The following is a 25222-nucleotide window of genomic DNA, read 5'->3' as shown; positions in this document are numbered from 1 at the left end:
TGTCCCAGTGGGGACCGTGCACAGCAACACTCCAGCATTGCTGGGTGTGCTAGTGCACCGGGGACCGCGGCGCTGACCGGGTTAAAGGTGCCTTTACACACTCAGCGTCGCTGAGTGTGTTTATATAGGGGCTACAGCGCTAACCGCCGCTGCCATGGGAAACTGCGGCGCGGCTGGGACTTGTAGTTCGCCGGGGACTTCGGCGCCGGCCGCGCTTTTACGGCGGCCGTGCTTATACTCGAGTCCCCGGCTTTCTTGCGGCCTAGTCGCCTTTTCTCCCGCCCCCAGCCCTGACAGGCAGGGGAAGGGCGGGACGCTGCACGGAACGAGCAGCACTGAGGGCTGGAGCATGTTTTGCATACTCCACCCCCCTCACTGTGCACAGTGTGAGCACCAGTTCCCGCACTTTCTCGGTCACGCCCACGGCTCCCTCCTCTCGTCAGGACGCCGCAGCCATTCCTGTCAGCTCCTCGGACGCTGCAGAGGGGGACAAACCTTGGGAGACCCAGGCAGGGACTCTGGTGGCCTCACAACCGCTTTAAGCGGGTGGTAAGCAGCACCTGTGGTGCTAGCCCCGTGGTGCTGTAGTGTAACGATACATTATATGTTTAATACTTTACACTGTATGGGCACAGTTGATTCTGGCTATATACCCTATTGTGTTGCTCATGGAAGACAATAGCATGGCACCCACAAAAGGCAGGGGTGCCAAAACACAGGCTTATTATGCTGCCTGCGCCGCATGTACGACCCAGCTACCGGCAGGTTCCACTGACCCTCATTGTGTGCAATGTTCGGCCCCTGCGGCACTTACTCAGCCAGAGCCTCTGCTAAGAGGGGCCCAGGGGGAGCCACCTGTTGACACTGTCCAGGTGACAGGGACTGAGTTTGCAAAACTCTCTGAGACTATGGCTAAGATACTAGAAGCCTTGCAGTCCAGGCCGGTATCTCAGCACAGGGACTCTGTTGAATCTTTGTTCCCTGGTCCCCCTCAGTTGGACCAACAATGTCCTCCCGGGGTATCTCATACATCCCAGGCTGAGGGCTCTGACACAGACCCCAGCCCCAGACCGACTAAGCGAGCTCGCTTAGATTTTCCCTCGACATCATCATATTGTGCAGGGTCTCAGCGAGGGGAATCTCTGGTTGATGAAGCGGAGACAGTTGATCAGGATTCTGATCCTGAGGGCGCTCTCAATCTTAATACTCCAGACGGGGACGCCATAGTGAACGATCTTATTGCGTCCATCAATCAAATGCTGGATATTTCTCCCTCAGCTCCTCCGTCAGAGGAGTCGGCTTCTCAGCAGGAGAAATTCCGTTTCAGGTTCCCCAAGCGTACACCGAGTATGTTTCTGGACCACTCTGATTTCAGAGAGGCAGTCCAGAATCACCATGCTTGTCCAGATAAGCGTTTTTCTAAGCGCCTTAAGGATACACGTTATCCCTTTCCCCCTGAAGTGGTTAAAAGTTGGACTCAGTGTCCCAAAGTGGATCCTCCAATCTCCAGACTGGCGGCTAGATCCATACTTGCAGTGGAAGATGGGGCCTCACTCAAAGATGCCACTGACAGGCAGATGGAGCTCTGGTTGAAATCCATCTATGAAGCTATCGGAGCTTCTTTTGCCCCAGCATTCGCAGCCGTATGGGCGCTACAAGCTATATCAGCAGGTCAAGCACAAATTGAAGCAGCCACATGCACGTCCGCGCCACAAGTGGCGTCCATTACCACTCTGACCTCGGCATTTGCTTCTTACGCTATTAATGCGGTCCTGGACTCTGCGAGCCGTACGGCGGTTGCAGCCGCCAATTCGGTGGTACTCCGCAGGGCCTTGTGGCTACGGGAATGGAAGGCAGATTCTGCTTCCAAAAAGCGCTTAACCAGTCTGCCAATTTCTGGCGACAGATTGTTTGGCGAGCGTTTGGATGAAATCATCAAACAATCCAAGGGAAAGGATACATCCTTACCCCAGCCCAAACCGAACACACCCCAACAGAGGAGAGGGCAGTCGAGGTTTCGGTCCTTTCGGGGCGCGGGCAGGTCCCAATTCTCCTCGTCCAAAAGGCCTCAGAAAGAGCAAAGGAACTCTGATGCATGGCGGTCTAAGTCACGTCCTAAAAAGACCACCGGAGGGGCCGCTAACAAAGCGGCTTCCTCATGACTTTCGACCTCCACAATCCGCATCCTCGGTCGGTGGCAGGCTCTACCGCTTTTGCGACACCTGGCTGCCACGAATAAAAGACCGTTGGGTGAGAGACATTCTCTCTCACGGTTACAAGATAGAGTTCACCTCTCGTCCCCCGACTCGATTCTTCAGGTCATCCCCGCCTCCCGAGCGAGCCGAGACTCTTCTGCAGGCGCTGCGCACTCTGAAGGCAGAAGGAGTAGTGATCCCTGTTCCTCTTCAGCAACAGGGCCACGGTTTTTACTCCAACCTGTTTGTGGTCCCAAAGAAGGACGGGTCTTTCCGTCCTGTCCTGGACCTGAAACTGCTCAACAAACACGTAAAAACCAGGCGGTTCCGGATGGAATCCCTCCGCTCCGTCATCGCCTCAATGTCCCAAGGAGATTTCCTTGCATCGATCGATATCAAAGATGCTTATCTCCACGTACCGATTGCTCCAGAGCACCAGCGCTTCTTGCGCTTCGCCATAGGAAACGAACACCTGCAGTTCGTGGCACTGCCGTTCGGCCTGGCAACAGCCCCACGGGTTTTTACCAAGGTTATGGCTACTGTAGTAGCGGTCCTACACTCTCAGGGTCACTCGGTGATCCCGTACTTGGACGATCTGCTGATCAAGGCACCCTCTCAAGAGGCATGCCAACGCAGCCTCGACGCTACCCTGGAGACTCTCCAGAGTTTCGGGTGGATCTTCAATTTTCCAAAATCAAATCTGACACCGGCCCAATCGCTGACATATCTTGGCATGGAGTTTCATACCCTCTTAGCGATAGTGAAGCTTCCGCTGATCAAGCAGCAGTCACTACAGAAAGGGGTACAATCTCTCCTTCAAGGCCAGTCACACCCCTTGAGGCGCCTCATGCACTTCCTGGGGAAGATGGTGGCAGCAATGGAGGCAGTCCCTTTCGCGCAGTTTCACCTGCGTCCTCTTCAATGGGAAATCCTACGCAAATGGGACAGGAAGCCGACGTCCCTCGACAGGACAGTCTCCCTCTCTCAGGCGACCAAAGCTTCCCTTCGGTGGTGGCTTCTTCCCACTTCATTATCGAAGGGGAAATCTTTCCTACCCACATCCTGGGAGGTGGTCACGACGGACGCGAGTCTGTCAGGGTGGGGAGCGGTTTTTCTCCACCACAGGGCTCAGGGTACGTGGACCCAGCAAGAGTCCTCGCTTCAGATCAATGTTCTGGAAATACGGGCAGTGTATCTTGCCCTGAAAGCGTTCCAGCAGTGGCTGGAAGGCAAGCAGATCCGAATTCAGTCGGACAATTCCACAGCGGTGGCATACATCAACCACCAAGGCGGCACACGCAGCCGGCAAGCCTTCCAGGAAGTCCGGCGGATTTTGATGTGGGTGGAAGCCACAGCCTCCACCATATCCGCAGTTCACATCCCAGGCGTGGAAAACTGGGAAGCAGATTATCTCAGTCGCCAGGGCATGGACGCAGGGGAATGGTCCCTTCACCCGGACGTGTTTCAGGAGATCTGTTGCCGCTGGGGGGTGCCGGACGTCGACCTCATGGCGTCCCGGCACAACAACAAGGTACCGATGTTCATGGCACGGTCTCAAGATCCCAGAGCTCTGGCGGCAGACGCCTTAGTTCAGGATTGGTCGCAGTTTCAGCTCCCTTATGTGTTTCCTCCGCTGGCACTGTTGCCCAGAGTGTTACGCAAGATCAGGGCCGACTGCCGCCGCGTCATCCTCGTCGCTCCAGACTGGCCGAGGAGGTCGTGGTACCCGGATCTGTGGCATCTCACGGTCGGCCAACCGTGGGCACTACCAGACCGAACAGACCTACTATCTCAAGGGCCGTTTTTCCATCTGAATTCTGCGGCCCTCAACCTGACTGTGTGGCCATTGAGTCCTGGATCCTAGCGTCTTCAGGGTTATCTCAAGACGTCATTGCCACTATGAGACAAGCTAGGAAACCAACGTCCGCCAAGATCTACCACAGGACGTGGAAAATTTTCCTGTCGTGGTGCTCTGCTCAGGGTTTTACTCCCTGGCCTTTTGCCTTGCCCACTTTTCTGTCCTTCGTTCAATCTGGACTGGAAAAGGGTTTGTCGCTCGGCTCCCTTAAGGGACAAGTCTCAGCGCTCTCTGTGTTTTTCCAGAAGCGCCTAGCCAGGCTTCCACAGGTACGCACGTTCCTGCAGGGGGTTTGTCACATCGTTCTTCCTTACAAGCGGCCTTTAGAACCCTGGGATCTGAACAGGGTGCTGAGGGTTCTTCAGAAACCACCATTCGAGCCAATGAGAGATATTTCTCTCTCACGCCTTTCGCAGAAAGTGGTTTTTCTAGTAGCAGTCACTTCTCTTCGGAGAGTGTCTGAGCTAGCAGCGTTGTCGTGCAAAGCCCCTTTCCTGGTGTTTCACCAGGACAAGGTGGTTCTACGTCCGGTTCCGGAATTTCTCCCTAAGGTGGTATCCCCCTTTCATCTCAATCAGGATATCTCCTTACCCTCTTTTTGTCCTCATCCAGTTCACCAATGTGAAAAGGATTTGCACTTGTTAGATCTGGTGAGAGCACTCCGACTCTACATTTCTCATACGGCGCCCCTGCGCCGCTCGGATGCACTCTTTGTCCTTGTCGCTGGCCAGCGTAAAGGGTCACAGGCTTCCAAATCAACCCTAGCTCGGTGGATCAAGGAACCAATTCTCGAAGCTTACCATTCTGCTGGGCTTCCGGTTCCCTCAGGGCTGAAGGCCCATTCTACCAGAGCCGTGGGTGCGTCCTGGGCTTTGAGGCACCAGGCTACGGCTCAGCAGGTGTGTCAGGCGGCTACCTGGTCGAGCCTGCACACTTTCACGAAACACTATCAGGTGCATACCTATGCTTCGGCGGATGCCAGCCTAGGTAGACGAGTCCTTCAGGCGGCGGTTGCCCACCTGTAGGAAGGGGCCGTTTTACGGCTCTATTACGAGGTATTATTTTACCCACCCAGGGACTGCTTTTGGACGTCCCAATTGTCTGGGTCTCCCAATGGAGCAACAAAGAAGGGAATTTTGTTTACTTACCGTAAATTCCTTTTCTTCTAGCTCCAATTGGGAGACCCAGCACCCGCCCCTGTTTTTTTGTGTACACATGTTGTTCATGTTGAATGGTTTCAGTTCTCCGATATTCCTTCGGATTGAATTTACTTTAAACCAGTTATAATTTTTTCCTCCTTCTTGCTTTTGCACCAAAACTGAGGAGCCCGTGGGAGCACGGGGGGTGTATAGGCAGAAGGGGAGGGGCTTTACACTTTTAGTGTAATACTTTGTGCGGCCTCCGGAGGCATAGCCTATACACCCAATTGTCTGGGTCTCCCAATTGGAGCTAGAAGAAAAGGAATTTACGGTAAGTAAACAAAATTCCCTTCTTTGTTCATGCGATGTGAAAGGGTATAATTCAAAATGGAAGCATTCTATTTCATACCCAAATATTCACTCAGCAATTTGTCCCATCCCCCATGGCACAGATATACCAGTACCCAAGGCCCCTGCTACCTTGGAAGATATAACTATGAAGATGAAGGTAAGAGTCATACCTAAACCAGATGAATCAAGTTCTGACTTTGAAGATGATACAAGACCAAAATTTTTTTTCCAGGAGGAGATGAATGATTTGGTAAGAGACTTAAATCTTCCCAAAGATGCCGCTAAGTTACTCGGCTCAGGGCTCAAAAGCAAGAATTTATTGTTGCCAAGAGTGTCTCTTTCATGGTTCAGACATCGTGAAGACGAGTTCATTCCTTAGTTTGCCCAGGAAGATAAGTTGGTTTATTGCATCGATGTCGAAGGTTAGATGGGTCGATTTAAAATCCAATATGATTCAGCTCAATGGCGTCTTTTTATAGATTCTTCAAAAAGAAGTCTCAAAGCAGTTTTACTCCACAACGGTGGTTTTTATGCTTCCATCCCTTTAGGTCATTCCGTACACGTCAAGGAAACCTACGAGAACTTGGAATTGGTTCTTCATAAACTTAAATATGAAGACCATGGTTAGCAAGTGTGCGGGGATTTGAAAGTCTTGTGCATGCTGCTCGGGCAACAAGCTGGGTATACCAAATACCCTTGTTTTCTGTGTCTATGGGACAGTCGAGTCCGACAAAATCACTGGACCAAGAAGAATTGGCAGCCGAGGGTCCTCACAGTTGGTGAAAAAAATGTCCTCCGAGAAACTTTGGTTCCTCCCCACAAAGTTCTTCTACCACCTCTCCACATCAAATTGGGATTGATGAAGTAATTCGTAAAATCACTTCCAAAAGATGGAGAATGCTTCAAATACTTGGTCGCCAAGTTTCCAGGCCTCTCGGAGGCAAAATTGAAGGAAGGTGTGTTCGTCGGACCAGACATTAGAAGGCTTATAGCTGATCAAGAGTTTATCAATAGCATGAAGCATCCTCAAAAAGAAGGGTGGATTGCATTTAGAAATCATAGAGAAATTTTTAGGCAATAACAAAAACCCTGACCACAAACAAATCGTCGGACAAATGCTGAAAGCATTTGAAGCTTTAGGTTGCCTGATGAGTTTGAAAGTGCATTTCTTCCATTCCCACCTTGACAACTTTCCTGAAAATTTGGGAGTTGTGAGTGAAGAGCAAGGTGAACAATTCCACCAGAACATTAAAGAGATGGAAAGAAGATACCAGGGAAGATGGAGCATTACAATGATGGCAGACTACTGTTGGATGCTTAAGAGAGACATTACAGATTCTACTCACAAGCGTAAATGTACCAAGAGAAGCCTCACAGGGAAGAAGAATCGATTTTAGTGTGTGTTAGTGAGCTCATTGCAGTTAAAAAAAAATGATTTTCATGAAACATTTGTAATAAAAAATTTAATATTCTCTCACACATAAGACCGCTTTCTGTGCCCATATAGCAGTCGTACATCCCAGCCTGACCACTGGTATAGTGGTGAAAAACTAACTTGTGACTGTACTTCATCTACTTTTGTGTAAAAATGGTTTGCGTGTGAGAGCTTTTTTTTCTTTCTAGTGTTAATGGTGTTACCAGTAAAGGGGTTGTTCCAAGATCGAGTTTTTAGCCACAGGATAGTTAATAACTTGCTAATATCAGAGACCCCACCAATCCTGAGAGCAGGGACTGTCTAGACCCCCCCTCCCCTCCATGTGAAGGGCTCAGCTATTTTGTTGGTTTCATAGACTGTAAATTAGTGATTATTAGGGGGTTGTTCGAGAACGATCCAAGACAAAAAACAGCTCCTTGCTGTGAACGACGTGAGCCACTAAATTCTATTAAAGGGAACCTGTCAGCAGAAATTTCACCCAAAACCTAAAAGATTCCCCGTCTGCAGCTCCTGGGCTGCATTCTAGAAAGGTCCCTGTTATTGTGCCCCATGTGAGACCAAAATAAAGACTTTATAAAGTGGTACCTTTTTGTATTCAGAAACTGTAAATGTGACACTGGGGCGGGCTCTCTGGCGTCCGTTATTCTGCCCCCTGGTCCTGTATGCCGCCCCCATCGCTCCTTTCCATAGCTGATGCACCGCCCACTGCTCCAGCCATCCCCGCGCATGCCCAGTGCCAGTCTCACGGGACTGAGCAGTGTGACCGCTGGTGACGTGTGCGCAGGCAAGTGATTATGGGCGGGGCTGTGATTGTTATCAGCAAGTACCCGCCCATAATCTTGTGAGCGCGCAAACCTCACCAGCGGTCACACTGTGCTCAGTGTAGATGCTAGACTGTATGGGCTGCTTCCAGGGATGACGTCCCTTTTGTCACGTGATAGGGGCGTGTTCAAAATACTATCACGTGACAAAAGGGACGTCATCCCTGGAAGCAGCCCATACAGTCTAGCATCTACACTGAGCACAGTGTGACCGCTGGTGAGGTTTGCGTGCTCACAAGATTATGGGCGGGTACTTGCTGATAACAATCACAGCCCCGCCCATAATCACTTGCCTGCGCACACGTCACCAGCGGTCACACTGCTCAGTCCCGTGAGACTGGCACTGGGCATGCGCGGGGATGGCTGGAGCAGTGGGCGGTGCATCAGCTATGGAAAGGAGCGATGGGGGCGGCATACAGGACCAGGGGGCAGAATAACGGACGCCAGAGAGCCCGCCCCAGTGTCACATTTACAGTTTCTGAATACAAAAAGGTACCACTTTATAAAGTCTTTATTTTGGTCTCACATGGGGCACAATAATAACAGGGACCTTTCTAGAATGCAGCCCAGGAGCTGCAGACGGGGAATCTTTTAGGTTTTGGGCGAAATTTCTGCTGACATGTTCCCTTTAATGGCTCTTGCGTGGCTTAAAATTCCGCTATTCGACAGACAAAAACCCTGCCCATAAGAACCATCCTCCTACCAGTTATCAAATTACTGGCTGGCTACAAGTGGGTGTGGTTTAAGTTGTGGGTGGGCGGAGTTTCAGCGGCATTCACATCATCTTATGTGTTTGCCATGTTTAATAAGGGTCCATTTAGGATCCAAAAGAACCGACTCTTTATGGTAACCAGAGCCACCAAAAAGACTAACTCTCATCACTACTGTAAATGGATTGCCATGTGTTTTATTTTTCTCCTAATATTTTGTATCATGTATTTATACCAACAATCTAAATAGAAGAGATTTCTAGACTAGACTTATTTTATTTTTTTCGTGTTAGATTGGACCAAGAACTGGACTTTATACTCTCTCAGCAGAAAGAGCTGGAGGACCTCTTAACACCACTGGAAGAATCGGTTAAAGAACAGAGTGGAACGATCTATCTACAACATGCAGACGAGGAGCGAGAAAAGACGTAAGATTAATAGGACTAAAAACCTGATATTTACAGACAAATTATTACTTTTTTACACTTGGGTTTATTTACTCCTAACAGTTTTTGAGATTTTTTTACTTTTTAAGATATTGGCATTTTCTCTTGTACCCACGGGATAACAGGAAGTGCAAGGAAATAAATGTGGTTGCATATTTTAAAAATAGTCCACCTTTCCTGAATAGAAAAATGTTCTGGCTTACTAATGTTTGACCAATTTTACAAATGTTTGTTGAAAAACCTTTTCACTGCTTAGAGTCTAGACTGTACACCACATTGCAAGGAAGTGGAGCAATGTGTATATGTGTAGTTGCCTTTCATGTTTTAATGGCAGCTGTATAGAGCATTCTGGGGGATTTTTAATAGAGGACCAGTCATTTGCTTAAACAAAATGAGTTGAAGGGTCATTCCCATCTCCGAGATCCTATCCCTATCCCTTTAGTAGGTGTAATAATATTTGTAATTACCTACAATTAGAAATGTAGTATTCTCCTGATATATCCATATCACCTCCCTCATGTGCAGGGCATTGCAGTAGCTTAGTTGCTCATGGTCGTAACCAGGGATACCTAACTGCCACTATATGAGTGGACGTAAATCATGGATAGCTAAGCCTGAATGCCTTGCACGAGGCATGGCTATATCAGGAGATCTGTACTACATTTCTAATTGGAGGTATTGGCTGATATTGTTGTATATTGGGATAGGATCTTGGAAATGGACCTTTGTAAAAATCATAATTACGTTTGTTGCTTTTGAAGCGCAATATGAGAAATCTCTGCTCATAGTGCAACTGGGCGTTTCTTCATAGTTTTTTCTAGGGGCGTGCACTTTCACCTCCCCTTTCCCAAACCCTGCCAATTGCAGGTCAGCAACATCTGAGACTGCTGAGCTGTGATTGGCAGCATCAGGTGGGGGGGGTGCGCTTGCCCCCAGAGGAGACTCGAAAGAAATGCCCGGTTGCACTTCAAGCAGAGATTTCACATAGTCACATTTTTTTTCTTCTAAAGAGCACTATCTCTGCAGTGGAGCAACACAGCACAAATCTGAAAAGAGCGACAGTCAGGGGAGCTTACTTGGTATTTAACAGCAATCTTTTTAAGCTAGTGACAGATTTTGTTTGTTAGCCTGATTCTCCTGTCCCAGGACACGTTAAACAGCAGTCAGTGAGCACTGGGACCAGCGTGCAGGAAGCTTCCTGCTTATATTAGGGTCATTACCATGTACACCGGCAATATTTCACTGCCTTTAGCAGCCTACACGTGTCCCATGGGGGGACCACTCTGCAGCTCTCTGCTCTTCTCTGCATTAATGTTTTTTGCCAACTACACACAGAATGTTATCCCTAGCACCACAACAAAAGCAGGAAAAGAAATTAATTTAAAATAACAATTAAAAAAACAACCGTCCCCATCCCTTCCAAACTACATTAGACGCAAATTACTAAAGGAATGAAAAAAGAGTAAGTTTGTATATTGCCTCCTCTTACCCTATTTTAGTGGTCACTATGTCTGCTTAACGACCGCGGGCAGTAATATTACGTCCTAGCGGTCATAGTGTTACTGCCCACGGTCTGCCGCCAGCAGCGATCAGTGCACATCTCAGCTGATTTTCACAGCTGAAATGTGTGCCTGCCAGGCACGAGCAGAATAGTTATCCACTTGTGCCGTTTAACCCCTTAAATGGCGCTGTCAATATGTGACAGCACCATTATAACGGCATCTGCGGTAAAGATTTACTTACCGGCTGATACCGGAAGTCACATGAAGTGATCACGTGACTTCCAGTGGTTGTCATGGTAGCACAGAATCATGTGATGACTCCTGTAGCTGACATGAATTACTTTCGGTTTCACTCCGCCCGGAGTCGGGGGAAGCAGAAAATGAGCATATCTGCTGTTTACAGCTGTATATCTGTGATCAGCAGATAGGGCAGAGAGATCGGATTGTTGATCCATACAGCCCCCTAGAGGGACTAGCAAAATAAAAAAAAAAAGTAAAAAATTAAAAAAAAACTAAAAATTCAAATCACCCCCCTTTCGCCCCTTTGAAAATTAAAGGGTTAAAAAAATATACGCACATTTGGTATAGCCGCGTTCAGAAACGCCCAATCTATCAAAATATAAAATCAATTAATCTGATCAGTAAACGGCATAACGGCAAAAAAATTACAAACGCCTAAATTACGGGGTTTTTTTGGTGGCCACAAATTTTAAACAGGCGATCAAAACGTAGCCTCTGCGCAAAAATGGTACCGTTAAAAACGTCAGCTCGAGACGCAAAAAATAAGCCATCACTGAGCCATAGATCCCGGAAAATTAGAACGCTACGGGTCACGGAATATGGCGTAGTAAAATGTGTGGCACTTTTTTTTTTTTTTAACCCCTTATTTAAAAGTAAACCTATACAGGTTTGGTGTCTACGAACTAGCACTGACCTGAGGCATCACATAGATACATCAGTTTTACCATACAGTGAACACAGTGAATAAAATCTCAAAAACAATAGTGCTATCACTTTTTTTTTGCAATTTTTCTGCATTTGGAATTTTTTTGCCGTTTTCCAGTACACTATATGGTAAAATCTATGGTTTCATTTTAAAAGTACAGCTCGTTTTGCAAAAAATTAGCCCTCACATGACCTATATTGACTGAAAAATAAAAAAGTTTCGTCTCTCGGAAGAAGAATGGCGAAAAAAAAGCGAAAAATCGGCCGGTCGTGAAGGGGGGTTAAGGCTATGTTCGCATGCTGAGTATTTGGGTGCAGAAAATTCTGCACCAAGTCTGTATCTCTTGGCAGAAAAAACTCTTGTTTTTGCCGTGCGGTTTTTCATGCATTTAGGTGGAAAAATGCTGAATAAATTGACAGGCTGCAGTTTTTTTGCAACAAATCTGCAAGCAAAAAAATCAAGCAACATGTGCACAACACTTCATAATAACTCTCATTTACATTGCTGGGATAAGGATAGGCATGCAGTGTGTGCACATAGCCTTAGTAAAGCTACAATACTGGAACATCTTAGACCTGTGCTGTACTGTTCCCCCTCACATCAGCATGGGAGGGTTAGTCCTACACTGTCCATTCAGTATTGCCTATGCAGGGCACACATTTCTTTGAAATGGGGAATGGTTACGCTCAGTTGTCAAGGTATTAAATTGCTTCAGACAGCATGAACATACACAGGTGTGCATTAGAATATCCCAGTATGTAGTAGGCGTAACAATATTTGTAAATATCTCCAATTAGAAATTTAATATAGTTATCCTGATTTAGCAATGTCACTTACCTCTTGTGCAGGGCATTGCAGTAGCTTTGTATCTATGGTTGCAACCATGCATATAGTGACTGTTAGTTGCTACTGGTCGTAACCATGGATACCTAAGCTACTGTAATACCCTGCACATGAGGTAAGTGACATAGCTAATCAGGAGAACTATACTACATCTCTAATTGGAGGTAATTGTGAATATTATTACACTACTACATATTAAAATAGGATCTTGGAGATGAGTATACCCCTTATAATTCTTAACATCTTAGCCACCTCTCTTCAACCCATTGATTTTCTAAAGAGCAGTTAACTGCTCATCTCCTTCCTATCAATCCCCCCAGACACCCAGCATGGCATTGACAGTTTCCATAGTAGTTCTAACCATGGCTCTCCCTTTTCTATCTCTGTATCGTGACATATAGAACAAGCACAGACAGACCGTTAATGTGTAGTAGCTGAATGGAGATGGTAAATAGAACTGGCACTCAAGGAGGAGCATCCGCCTCCCAAGGAAGTAAGGGGACTGCATAGCTCTGAGAGGCTCAAGAAACATCTTGAGATTAGGCCTTTTAGAAAGTGGCCCCCAACCTTTTTAAGTTTCCTCTTTGAGAGACTTATCACGAGCCACAATCTATGCAAACAAATCATTGAAGCCATTAGAGAGTTAAGTTGGTGTCACACATAACGACGACGACAACGACGTCGCTGCTACGTCACCATTTTCTGTGACGTTGCAGCGACGTCCCGTCGCTGTCGCTGTGTGTGACATCCAGCAACGACCTGGCCCCTGCTGTGAGGTCGCCGGTCGTTGCTGAATGTCCAGCTTCATTTTTTGGTCGTCACTCTCCCGCTGTGACACACACATCGCTGTGTGTGACAGCGAGAGAGCGACGAAATGAAGCGATCAGGAGCCGGCACTGGCAGCTGCGGTAAGCTGTAACCAGCGTAAACATCGGGTAACCAAGGGAAGACCTTTCCCTGGTTACCCGATGTTTACGCTGGTTACCAGCCTCCGCTCTTGCTGCCAGCGCCGGCTCCTGCTCTGTGACATGTGGCTGCAGTACGCATCGGGTAATTAACCCGATGTATACTGTAGCAAGGAGAGCAAGGAGCCAGCGCTAAGCAGTGCGCACGGCTCCCTGCTCTCTGCACTGACATGTAGCTGCAGCACACATCGGGTTAATTAACCCGATGTGTGCTGCAGGAGAGCAAGGAGCCAGCGCTAAGCGCGGCTCCCTGCTCTCTGAACTGTGACATGTAGCTGCAGCACACATCGGGTTAATTAACCCGATGTGTACTGCAGGAGAGCAAGGAGCCAGCGCTAAGCGCGGCTCCCTGCTCTCTGAACTGTGACATGTAGCTGCAGCACACATCGGGTTAATTAACCCGATGTGTACTGCAGGAGAGCAAGGAGCCAGCGCTAAGCGCGGCTCCCTGCTCTCTGAACTGTGACATGTAGCTGCAGCACACATCGGGTTAATTAACCCGATGTGTGCTGCAGGAGAGCAAGGAGCCAGCGCTAAGCGCGGCTCCCTGCTCTCTGAACATGTAGCACAGCGACCTTATGATCGCTGCTTCTGCTGTGTTTGACAGCTAAGCAGCGATCATAACAGCGACTTACAAGGTCGCTGTTACGTCACCGAAAATGGTGACGTAACAGCGACGTCGTTGTCGCTGTCGTTTAGTGTGACACCAGCTTTATTCTGGTATTTTCAGGTTACAGTGGGCAAGTGGATCTACAGCTTTAGATTGCCATTGTAAAACTGGTTGTACCAGTTGCGTCCGCAAATCTAAAAATTGACTGTGTGCACCTCCTGATTGTCCACATAGTGGACGGGTGCAGGAACCATCTATTTCCTTGTGTTAATTTGGTCTGTAAATTGAACCAGACTACTGATTTTTTTTTTTTAATTAATATGATTATATATATATTAGAAGGTGGCCCGATTCTAACGCATCGGGTATTCTAGAATTTATTGTGTAGTTAATGTATGTTTTTTGTTATATATATCGGTTATTGTGTGTAGTTGCCAGTGTTTGTGTAGGGCACTGTAAATGTTCTGGGTGTTGTCTGAGTGGGGGTGTGTGTGAGAGCGGTGTTGTATGTGTGTTGCGTTGTGTGTGTTGCGTTGTTTGTGGAGCGCTGTGTGTCTACAGCGTTCTGTGTGTGTTGCGCGGTTTGTGTGGGTGTGGTGTGCGTGTGTGTGTTTTGGGGGAGGTATGTTTTGTGCAGTGTGTGTGTTGCGCGGTATGTGCGTATATTTATGTATGCCGCGGTGTTTGTGTGTTGGGTGTTGTGTGTGTGCGGCGTTGTCTGTGTAGGGCGGTGTTTGTGGTTCCCAGTGTGTGTGTGGTGTGTTGTGCGGTGCGCGTGTGGCGCTGTGTGTGTGTTTTGGAGGGAGGTGTGCACCCCCATCGTGCTCCATCCCCCATGCTGCGCACTCCCCATCGTGCTCCATCCCCCATGCTGCGCACTCCCCATCGTGCTCCATCCCCCATGCTGTGAACTCCCCATCGTGCTCCATCCCCCATGCTGCGCATCCCCATCGTGCTCCATCCCCCATGCTGCGCATCCCCATCGTGCTCCATCCCCCATGCTGCGCATCCCCCATCGTGCTCCATCCCCCATGCTGTGCACCCCCCATCGTGCTCCATCCCCCATGCTGCGCACTCCCCATCGTGCTCCATCCCCCATGCTGCGCACCCCCATCGTGCTCCATCCCCCATGATGCGCATCCCCTTCGTGCTCCATCCCCCATGCTGCGCACTTCCCATCGTGCTCCACAGTCACACATCAGACAGTATACACTTGCACATCTGATCGCATACACTCACACCCCACTTATCCCTATGCTCTTCGGTGGGCGGTCCCAGCAGCTGTGCTGCACGCCGTGCTCCTCTGCCGACACTCACCGATCCGATCGCATACACGCACACACCCGATCGCACACACACTGACGATATTGCACATACGCGCTCACACACTCACAACATCCGGAGATACCACATGCTTCCGGCCATGTGATCCTCCGGCAGGTCCTGGAAGGTCACTGCACGCACAGTATCGCCGCCGAGAAGTAAGCGATATCACTGGATGTTGTGTGTGGATGCGATCTGATGTGTGTGTGAGAGTGAGTGAGTGTGATCTGATGTGTGTGTGTGCGTGTGTGTGTGTGTGTGTTCCGCCGCTGCAGGACCTTGATGCGCTCACCTGCTCCCGATCAGCGTCTGGTGAGTATGACTGCGGGGTCTTCTCTTTCTTCTGTCTTCTCTCTTCTGGGGGTGCTCGCTGCCTATAATGAAGTGTCTTGCAGTGTCTTTAACTCTTTCACCGCTGCATGACACTTCATTATTGACCGCAGCGTATGCCGGCTCCCTGCACAGGTGTACCTTGAGCCGGTGTACGCTGGAGCGGGGCTGAGTGGGCGAGGCGTCAGCGTATGCCGGCTCCCCCTGCACATGTGTACCTTGAGCCGGTGTACGCTGGAGCGGGCGATGCGTGCAGAGGTCCGGGGCGAGCGGCTAATCCATGTGGGGGGCGGGGCCATCCCGAAGCGAGCGGCCAATCCGTGGGGGGGCGGAGCCAGGCCGAACCCAGAGCGGCTAATCCATGCGGGGGGCGGGGCCAGGTCGAGGCGAGCGGCCAATGGGGGGGGGGTTCAGGCCGAGCCCAGTGGCCAATCCGACAGTTGTCACTTTTATGACACTTACGGTCACGTGACACAATTTTGGAGCAAGACAGACAGAATTAGGCAATTATATAGATACTAGAAGGTGGCCCGATTCTACGCATCGGGTATTCTAGAATTTACGTATTTGTGTAGTTCGTGTATGATTTTTGTTATATATATATATATATATATATATATATATATATATATATATATATATATATATATTATATATATATATATATATATATATATATATATATATATATAGATGTTGTTGTCTGTAGTTACCAAGTGTTTGTGTAGGGCGCTGTACATGTTCTGGGTGTTGTCTGGGTGTGGCGGGGGGTGAGAGCGGTGTTGTTTGTGTGTTGCGTTGTTTGTACAGCGCTGTGTGTGTGTGTTGCGCAGTTTGTGTGGGTGTGGGGTGTGTGTGTTTTGGTGGGAGGTATGTTTTGTGCTATGTGTGTGTTGTGCGGTATGTGCGTATATTTGTGTGTGCCGCGCTGTTTGTGTGTTGGGTGTTGTGTGTGTGCGGCGTTGTCTGTGTGTGTGGGTGTCTGTGTAGGGCGGTGTTTGTGGTTCCCTGTGTGTGTGTGTGTGTTGGGGGGAGGTGTGCACCTCCCATTGTGCTTCATCCGCCATGCTGCGCACTCCCAAACGTGCTTCCCCGCCATGCTGCGCACTCCCAAACGTGCTCCATCCGCCATGCTGCGCACTCCCAAACGTGCTCCATCCGCCATGCTGCGCACTCCCAAACGTGCTCCATCCGCCATGCTGCGCACTCCCAAACGTGCTCCATCCGCCATGCTGCGCACTCCCAAACGTGCTCCATCCGCCATGCTGCGCACTCCCAAACGTGCTCTATCCGCCATGCTGCGCACTCCCAAACGTGATCCATCCGCCATGCTGCGCACTCCCAAACGTGGTCCATCCGCCATGCTGCGCACTCCCAAACGTGCTCCATCCGCCATGCTGCGCACTCCCAAACGTGCTCCATCCGCCATGCTGCGCACCCCCCATCGTGCTCCATCCCCCATGCTGCACCAGCATCAGCCTCTCTACCCGCAGCATCAGCCTCTCTCCTCCCAGCATCAGCCTCTCTCCTCCCAGCATCAGCCTCTCTCCTCCCAGCATCAGCCTCTCCTCCCAGCATCAGCCTCTCTCCTCCCAGCCTCCCTCTTCCCAGCCTTCCCCAGCATCAGCCTCCACCTTCCAGCCTCCCTCAGCATCAGCCTCCCCCAGCATCAGCCTCTCTCCTTCCAGCCTCCCCCAGCATCAGCCTCTCTCCTTCCAGCATCAGCCTCCCCCAGCATCAGCCTCTCTCCTCCCAGCCTCCCGCCTCCCCCAGCATCAGCCTCCCCCAACATCAGCCTCTCTCCTTCCAGCCTCCCCCAGCATCAGCCTCCGCCTCTCAGCCTCCGCCTCCCAGCCTCCCCCAGCATCAGCCTCTCTCCTCCCAGCCTCCCCCAGCATCAGCCTCTCTCCTCCCAGCCTCCTCTAGCATCAGCCTCTCTCCTCCCAGCCTTCCCTAGCATCAGCCTCCCCCTCCCAGCCTCCCCCAGCAACAGCCTCCCCCAGCATCAGCCTCCCCCAGCATCAGCCTCTCTCCTTCCAGCCTCCTCCAGCATCAGCCTTCCCCAGCATCAGTTTCTCTCATCCCAGCCACCCCCAGCATCAGCCTCCCCCAGCATCAGCCTCTCTCCTCCCAGCCTCCCCCAGCATCAGCCTCCCCCAGCATCAGCCTACACCCTCCCAGCCTCCCCCAACATCAGCCTCCCCCAGCATCAGCCTCTCTCCTTCCAGCCTCCCCCAGCATCAGCCTCTCTCCTTCCAGCCTCCCCCAGCATCAGCCTCTCTCCTCCCAGCCTCCCTCCTCCCAGCCTACCCCAGCATCAGCCTCCCCCTCCCAGCCTACCCCAGCATCAGCCTCTCCCAGCATCAGCCTCTCTCCTTCCAGCCTCCCCCAGCATCAGCCTCCCCCAGCATCAGCCTCCGCCCCCCCAGCATCAGCCTCCGCCTCCCAGCCTCCCCCAGCATCAGCCTCCGCCTCCCCCAGCATCAGCCTCTCTCCTCCCAGCCTCCCCCAGCATCAGCCTCTCTCCTTCCAGCATCAGCCTCCCCCAGCATCAGCCTCTCTCCTCCCAGCCTCCCGCCTCCCCCAGCATCAGCCTCCCCCAGCATCAGCCTCTCTCCTTCCAGCCTCCCCCAGCATCAGCCTCCCCCAGCATCAGCCTCCGCCTCTCAGCCTCCGCCTCCCAGCCTCCCCCAGCATCAGCCTCTCTCCTCCCAGCCTCCCCCAGCATCAGCCTCTCTCCTCCCAGCCTCCTCTAGCATCAGCCTCTCTCCTCCCAGCCTTCCCTAGCATCAGCCTCCCCCTCCCAGCCTCCCCCAGCATCAGCCTCTCTCCTTCCAGCCTCCCCCAGCATCAGCCTCCCCCAGCATCAGCCTCTCTCCTCCCAGCCTCCCCCAGCATCAGCCTCCCCCTCCCAGCCTCCCCCAGCATCAGCCTCTCTCCTTCCAGCCTCCCCCAGCATCAGCCTTCCCCAGCATCAGTTTCTCTCATCCCAGCCACCCCCAGCATCAGCCTCCCCCAGCATCAGCCTCTCTCCTCCCAGCCTCCCCCAGCATCAGCCTCCCCCAGCATCAGCCTACACCCTCCCAGCCTCCCCCAACATCAGCCTCCCCCAGCATCAGCCTCTCTCCTTCCAGCCTCCCCCAGCATCAGCCTCTCTCATCCCAGCCACCCCCAGCATCAGCCTCACCCAGCATCAGCCTCTCTCCTTCCAGCCTCCCCCAGCATCAGCCTACGCCTCCCAGCCTCCCTCAGCATCAGCCTCCCCCAGCATCAGCCTCTCTCCTTCCAGCCTCCCCCAGCATCAGCCTCCCCCAGCATTAGCCTCTCTCCTTCCAGCATCAGCCTCCCCCTCCCAGCCTCCCCCAGCATCAGCGTCTCTCCTCCCAGCCTTACCTAGCATCAGCCTCCCCCAGCATCAGCCTCCCCCAGCATCAGCCTCCCCCAGCATCAGCCTCTCTCATCCCAGCCACCCCCAGCATCAGCCTCCCCCAGCATCAGCCTCTCTCCTCCCAGCCTCCCCCAGCATCAGCCTCCCCCAGCATCAGCCTACACCCTCCCAGCCTCCCCCAACATCAGCCTCCCCCAGCATCAGCCTCTCTCCTTCCAGCCTCCCCCAGCATCCGCCTCTCTCATCCCAGCCACCCCCAGCATCAGCCTCCCCCAGCATCAGCCTCTCTCCTCCCAGCCTCCCCCAGCATCAGCCTCCCCCAGCATCAGCCTACACCCTCCCAGCCTCCCCCAACATCAGCCTCCCCCAACATCAGCCTCCCCCAACATCAGCCTCCCCCAACATCAGCCTCCCCCAACATCAGCCTCCCCCAACATCAGCCTCCCCCAACATCAGCCTCCCCCAACATCAGCCTCCCCCAACATCAGCCTCCCCCAACATCAGCCTCCCCCAACATCAGCCTCCCCCAACATCAGCCTCCCCCAACATCAGCCTCCCCCAACATCAGCCTCCCCCAACATCAGCCTCCCCCAACATCAGCCTCCCCCAACATCAGCCTCCCCCAACATCAGCCTCCCCCAACATCAGCCTCCCCCAACATCAGCCTCCCCCAACATCAGCCTCCCCCAACATCAGCCTCCCCCAACATCAGCCTCCCCCAACATCAGCCTCCCCCAACATCAGCCTCCCCCAACATCAGCCTCCCCCAACATCAGCCTCCCCCAGCATCAGCCTCTCTCATCCCAGCCACCCGCAGCATCAGTTCCCCCAGCATCAGCCTCTCTCCTCCCAGCCTCCCCCAGCATCAGCCTCCCCCAGCATCAGCCTACACCCTCCCAGCCTCCCCCAGCATCAGCCTCCCCCAGCATCAGCCTCCCCCTCCCAGCCTTCCCCAGGATCAGCCTCCCCCTCCCAGCCTTCCCCAGGATCAGCCTCTCTCCTCCCAGCCTCCTCCAGCACGCCGTGCTCCTCTGCCGACACTCACAGATCCGATCGCATACACTCACGCACACACACACCCACCCGATCGCATACACTCACACACACCTGATCGCATACACTCACACACCCTCCCAGCCTCCCCCAACATCAGCCTCCCCCAGCATCAGCCTCTCTCCTTCCAGCCTCCCCCAGCATCAGCCTCTCTCATCCCAGCCACCCCCAGCATCAGCCTCACCCAGCATCAGCCTCTCTCCTTCCAGCCTCCCCCAGCATCAGCCTACACCTCCCAGCCTCCCTCAGCATCAGCCTCCCCCAGCATCAGCCTCTCTCCTTCCAGCCTCCCCCAGCATCAGCCTCCCCCAGCATTAGCCTCTCTCCTTCCAGCATCAGCCTCCCCCAGCATCAGCCTCCCCCTCCCAGCCTCCCCCAGCATCAGCGTCTCTCCTCCCATCCTTACCTAGCATCAGCCTCCCCCAGCATCAGCCTCCCCCAGCATCAGCCTCCCCCAACATCAGCCTCCCCCAGCATCAGCCTCCCCCAGCATCAGCCTCTCTCATCCCAGCCACCCGCAGCATCAGTTCCCCCAGCATCAGCCTCCCCCAGCATCAGCCTCTCTCCTCCCAGCCTCCCCCAGCATCAGCCTCCCCCAGCATCAGCCTACACCCTCCCAGCCTCCCCCAACATCAGCCTCTCCCAGCATCAGCCTCTCTCCTTCCAGCCTCCCCCAACATCAGCCTCCCCCAACATCAGCCTCCCCCAACATCAGCCTCCCCCAACATCAGCCTCCCCCAACATCAGCCTCCCCCAACATCAGCCTCCCCCAACATCAGCCTCCCCCAACATCAGCCTCCCCCAACATCAGCCTCCCCCAACATCAGCCTCCCCCAACATCAGCCTCCCCCAACATCAGCCTCCCCCAACATCAGCCTCCCCCAACATCAGCCTCCCCCAACATCAGCCTCCCCCAACATCAGCCTCCCCCAACATCAGCCTCCCCCCAACATCAGCCTCCCCCAGCATCAGCCTCTCTCATCCCAGCCACCCGCAGCATCAGTTCCCCCAGCATCAGCCTCTCTCCTCCCAGCCTCCCCCAGCATCAGCCTCCCCCAGCATCAGCCTACACCCTCCCAGCCTCCCCCAACATCAGCCTCCCCCAGCATCAGCCTCCCCCTCCCAGCCTTCCCCAGGATCAGCCTCCCCCTCCCAGCCTTCCCCAGGATCAGCCTCTCTCCTCCCAGCCTCCTCCAGCACGCCGTGCTCCTCTGCCGACACTCACAGATCCGATCGCATACACTCACGCACACACACACCCACCCGATCGCATACACTCACACACATCCGATCGCATACACTCACACACACACACACACACACACACTGACGATATTGCACATACGCGCTCATACTCACAACATCCGGACATACCACATGCTTCTGGCCATGTGATCCTCCGGCAGGTCCTGGAAGCTCACAGCACAGTATCGCCGCCGAGAAGCAAGCGATATCTCTGGATGCTGTGAGTGTGTGGATGCGATCTGATGTGTGTGTGTGTGTGTCTGTTATGTGTGTGCGTGTGGATTTTCCGCCGCTGCAGGACCTTGATGCGCTGGTAACTATGCTACCATGGTTACCAGCGCATCCCGTCCCCCACTTGCACGGGAGCCCACACCAGCATACGGCGGCAAACCCCAGCAATGCGAGGGTTTGTGTCGGCTGGGTTGGCGGCGTACGCTGATGTGGGCTCCCGGGGGTACAGTACTCACCTGGGAGTCGTGTCTCCGTGTCAGTTCGGGGGATGCGTGCGGGGGGCGGGGCCAGAACGAGCGTGCATTGCGTGAGGGGGGCGGGGCGTGGCCGTGTTGCCAATACGTGCAGGGTGCCGGGGCGAGAGGCCAATCCGTGTTGTCGGCGGAGCCTGTGCGAGCGGCCGGCCAATCCGTGTGGGGGGGAGCCAGGGCGAGCGACCAATCCGTGCGGGGGGGCGGGGCCATGGCGAGGCCAGCGGCCAATCCGCTTTGTCACCGTAAGGACACAATTTTGGAGCAAGACAGACAGACAGACAGAAAAAGGCAATTATATATATAGATTATATTTATATATATATATATATACTATATTTATATAGATTATATTTATATATAAGGAGGTAAAAAAGGATCAGACTAAGAAAAAAAATCAGTAATTAAAATGTCATTCCTAAAGGTTGAATTTTGAGGCTAATACAGGTTTTGGTCATGATTGGGTGAATTCATAAACTAGCATTTTTTTTTTTTTTTATTGTAATATACCGTATGAATTTTTTAATGTTTTTTTTCTTTCTTTCCTTCCCCCTACAGATACAAGCTAGCAGAGAACATTGACGCTCAGCTGAAGCGCATGGCCCAGGATTTGAAGGACGTCATAGAACATCTCAACACAACGGCAGGTCCTGGAGACGCCAGTAACCCGGTGAGGAGCAGCTTACACATGTCTAAAAGACCTTACTAATAAATTGTGATGTCCCACCTCCGAGTCTCTTGCACATAACGTCTATGGGAGATTTGAAAAAAATGGTTGAGCTTTTAGAACTCCCATAGAGATCATAGGAGAGGGAGCTGCACATAGTTTGCATCCTCCTCTCCGCTTAAAGCAGCTATGAAAAGAGGTACCATTTTCAAGGTGCTGGTCCTATAGCTAAAATCTGCATTGTTTAGAAGTCTGTGGCAATCCCTCATATGCCTCAAATATTTCAGATGAGAAAACCCCTTTTAATCCTTAAAGGGGTTGTCCCACAAACAAACTACATTTTATTCAATAGATTTGGAATAATAATAATTTCCAGGATTGGATGTGTTAAAAAAAAATCAAACAAAAAAAACTTTCCTGTGCTGAGATCTTATATCTGCCCCTGCTCTGTGCTGTGTAATGGCTGTGTCTGGTAGTACAGGAACATGGTCTGATCATACCACATCTCCTGAGCGAGGTTCCCTGTCGCTTTCACCTGCACAGACTTCTTGATTCCCCAGCATACCAAATATCCAGAAATCATTTTGTATTCTGAAACGTCAATTATTATTTTTAATTATTTTTTGATTGCCATTAAATGTTTTTCCGCTATTACAATTCTGAGTGCTGAGATTATTATATAATACCACAGCTCCTAAGCAGGGGAGGAAACAAGACAGTGTATAGATAGCACCGCATGGGATTACAGTTGATTCTTGCTGTGAGGTAAAACATTTCCTCGCCTGTTTTAAAAAAAAAAAAATGGTTTTACCTCACAGAAAGCAGCTGCTGAGATCCCATGCTGTAATGGCTGTATACTCTTGCTTTTTCTGCTGCCCAGGAGATCCAATTGTGCAATATATTATGTCAAGATCTATTGATTAAAATGTACTATGTTCTTGGAAAAATCCCTTTCAGTGTTTTGATGGTGCATCCTGCAGGTTATAGAGCAGGAGAAACTGATCTGATTGTTAGACATATCTGTAGGATAGGTTTCTGTAAAACTTGCGTTTTATTTATTGAAATCCCTGGTTTTGAAAGTGTATTCATCCAGTGGATGGTAGTGATTCTTCCTTGTATCACTGCATGCAGAGGTAGCTGTCGATCACTAGGACCCCCTTCTGGACTTGCATGAATAAAATACAAGTTATACAAAACCTTCTCCATCAAACTCTTCTTCTCTAACCATGCTGTTCACATTAGGTGCACGGTACAACATGACCGTTTCCCTTTAAATCATTATATATGTGTTCTAATCTACTGCATATACACACATAGCAAATAAATGGCTGCTACAAATGTTAATTAGACAAGGAAGATGAATCCTCCTGGTGAAATAAGGAATCTTTACCCTGAGCCATGCTAATGTATGTGTATTTCACTCACAGCTCCAGCAGATCTGTAAAATTCTGAATGCTCATGTGGACTCGTTGCAGTGGATCGACCAGAATTCAGGTGAGTGGTGCAAACATTCTCACTTATGCTTTCCTACTTAGACCTAATTTACACGTTGTCCTTTAGCATCCAAAGAGGTAAGGTGTGTTAGGTTGGTGTGTTAGGGGTTACAAGATCGAATGTTCTCGTGTGAGAGATTCGGATCAATTATGACAATGACACTTGGGTCAAACTCTGATTTGAGAAGGAGCAGAGTGTCATTCTCCGTTTTCTGATTCCCTTGCATGCGAGAATCCGATCACAGGTGCGGAGAAGATGGAGCAATTCATCTCCACTTGGATGATATCCGAGTGCAGTCTGACGTTTTACATGAACCCGTAGACTTGTTTGGCTGCGCGTGATCCAAGACACGTTGCCAATAGCAACACGCTGCTAATTTTTTCTTATGCAAAATCAACACTGCTCTACAGTGTAACATTGGAGTGAGGGCTATCCGATAAAACTTCAGATAGCACTCGTCCCTGTTATACGCTCATGAGAATGAGCCCTTAAGGAAAGACTGACTTTAATCCTGTTGGGTTTTTTTTTTTTGGTCCCAGTCTCCGTTTTGGCTAACAAACCAATAAAACAGCACTGAAAACATTTGCATTTGTTTCTCCTTTACTTCTTGTAGCGCTTCTTCAAAGGAAAGTGGAGCAAGTGGCGAAGGAATGTGAGATTCGGAGGAAGGAACAAGAGCGAGGATTCTCCATTACGTTTGACTAAGTTTAATGGCGCATGCTTCTGTAGTATATGCGCTTGTTACATTTTCTGCTTTCTTTAAATAAAGTCGTGATTTTCTTTCTATATTAATGTTGATTGTGAATTTTGTTTTCTTAGTTAAAATATAGAATGCAAACCTTATGTTCTGTTCTAATCCATCGTCTCCGAGCAATCTCAATGTGCCTATACCGCAGTGAGGGAAAATACCATATTTTTCGTTTTATAGGACGCACCCCAAATTTAGAGATAAAAAAAAAGATAGGGTCTGTCTTATACTCCGGTGTTGTCTTACCGGAGGGGGTCGCAGGGGTAGAGTGGAGTCACAGGAGGCAGGGGCGGCGCTGGTGGAGTCTATCCTGGCAGCTGTGAGTCTGTGTTGGTAGTAGAAGCTGTGCTGGCAGTGGAGCTGCGGTGGCTGTGTGGGGAAGGCCTGTTCGGCAGGTGTCCAGTATGCTCGCTCGACGGTCTTGGCTTCAGACAAATGGCACCCGGAGCGGTGCATGCACAGATGGAGCTCTCAGCAGAGAGCTCCATCTGCGCATGCGCTGACTAGAGGCACTATCATTTGAACCCAGCATCTGGGACACCCACCACGCTGGACTGCTCCATACAGCCGGCCGCCTGCCCGCACAGAGAATAGAGCTGTGGAGAATAGCGCAATAGGATCTTTTAACAGGTAAGTGAGACATAGAGAACTCACCTAAAGGGGTTGTGAAA

At 51.1% G+C, this 25222-nt stretch overlaps 1 protein-coding gene across 1 annotated transcript in view; it reads left to right on the top strand.

Annotated features, from left to right (window-relative positions):
* Positions 1–24589, top strand: part of LOC142251335 (uncharacterized) — a 111140-nt gene extending 86551 nt beyond the window's left edge. Inside the window, exons 9-12 of the mRNA XM_075324030.1 lie at positions 8803–8937; positions 22201–22312; positions 23737–23803; positions 24417–24589. Coding sequence (XP_075180145.1) covers positions 8803–8937; positions 22201–22312; positions 23737–23803; positions 24417–24508 — 406 coding nt within the window. The 3' untranslated portion in view covers positions 24509–24589. The remainder of the gene's footprint in view (positions 1–8802; positions 8938–22200; positions 22313–23736; positions 23804–24416) is intronic.
* The last annotated feature ends 633 nt before the right edge of the window (positions 24590–25222 follow it).

Source organism: Anomaloglossus baeobatrachus, chromosome 9 (genome assembly GCF_048569485.1).
Source record: "Anomaloglossus baeobatrachus isolate aAnoBae1 chromosome 9, aAnoBae1.hap1, whole genome shotgun sequence".
Lineage (NCBI taxonomy): Eukaryota > Metazoa > Chordata > Amphibia > Anura > Aromobatidae > Anomaloglossus > Anomaloglossus baeobatrachus.
This window is presented reverse-complemented; position numbering and strand designations above follow the sequence as displayed.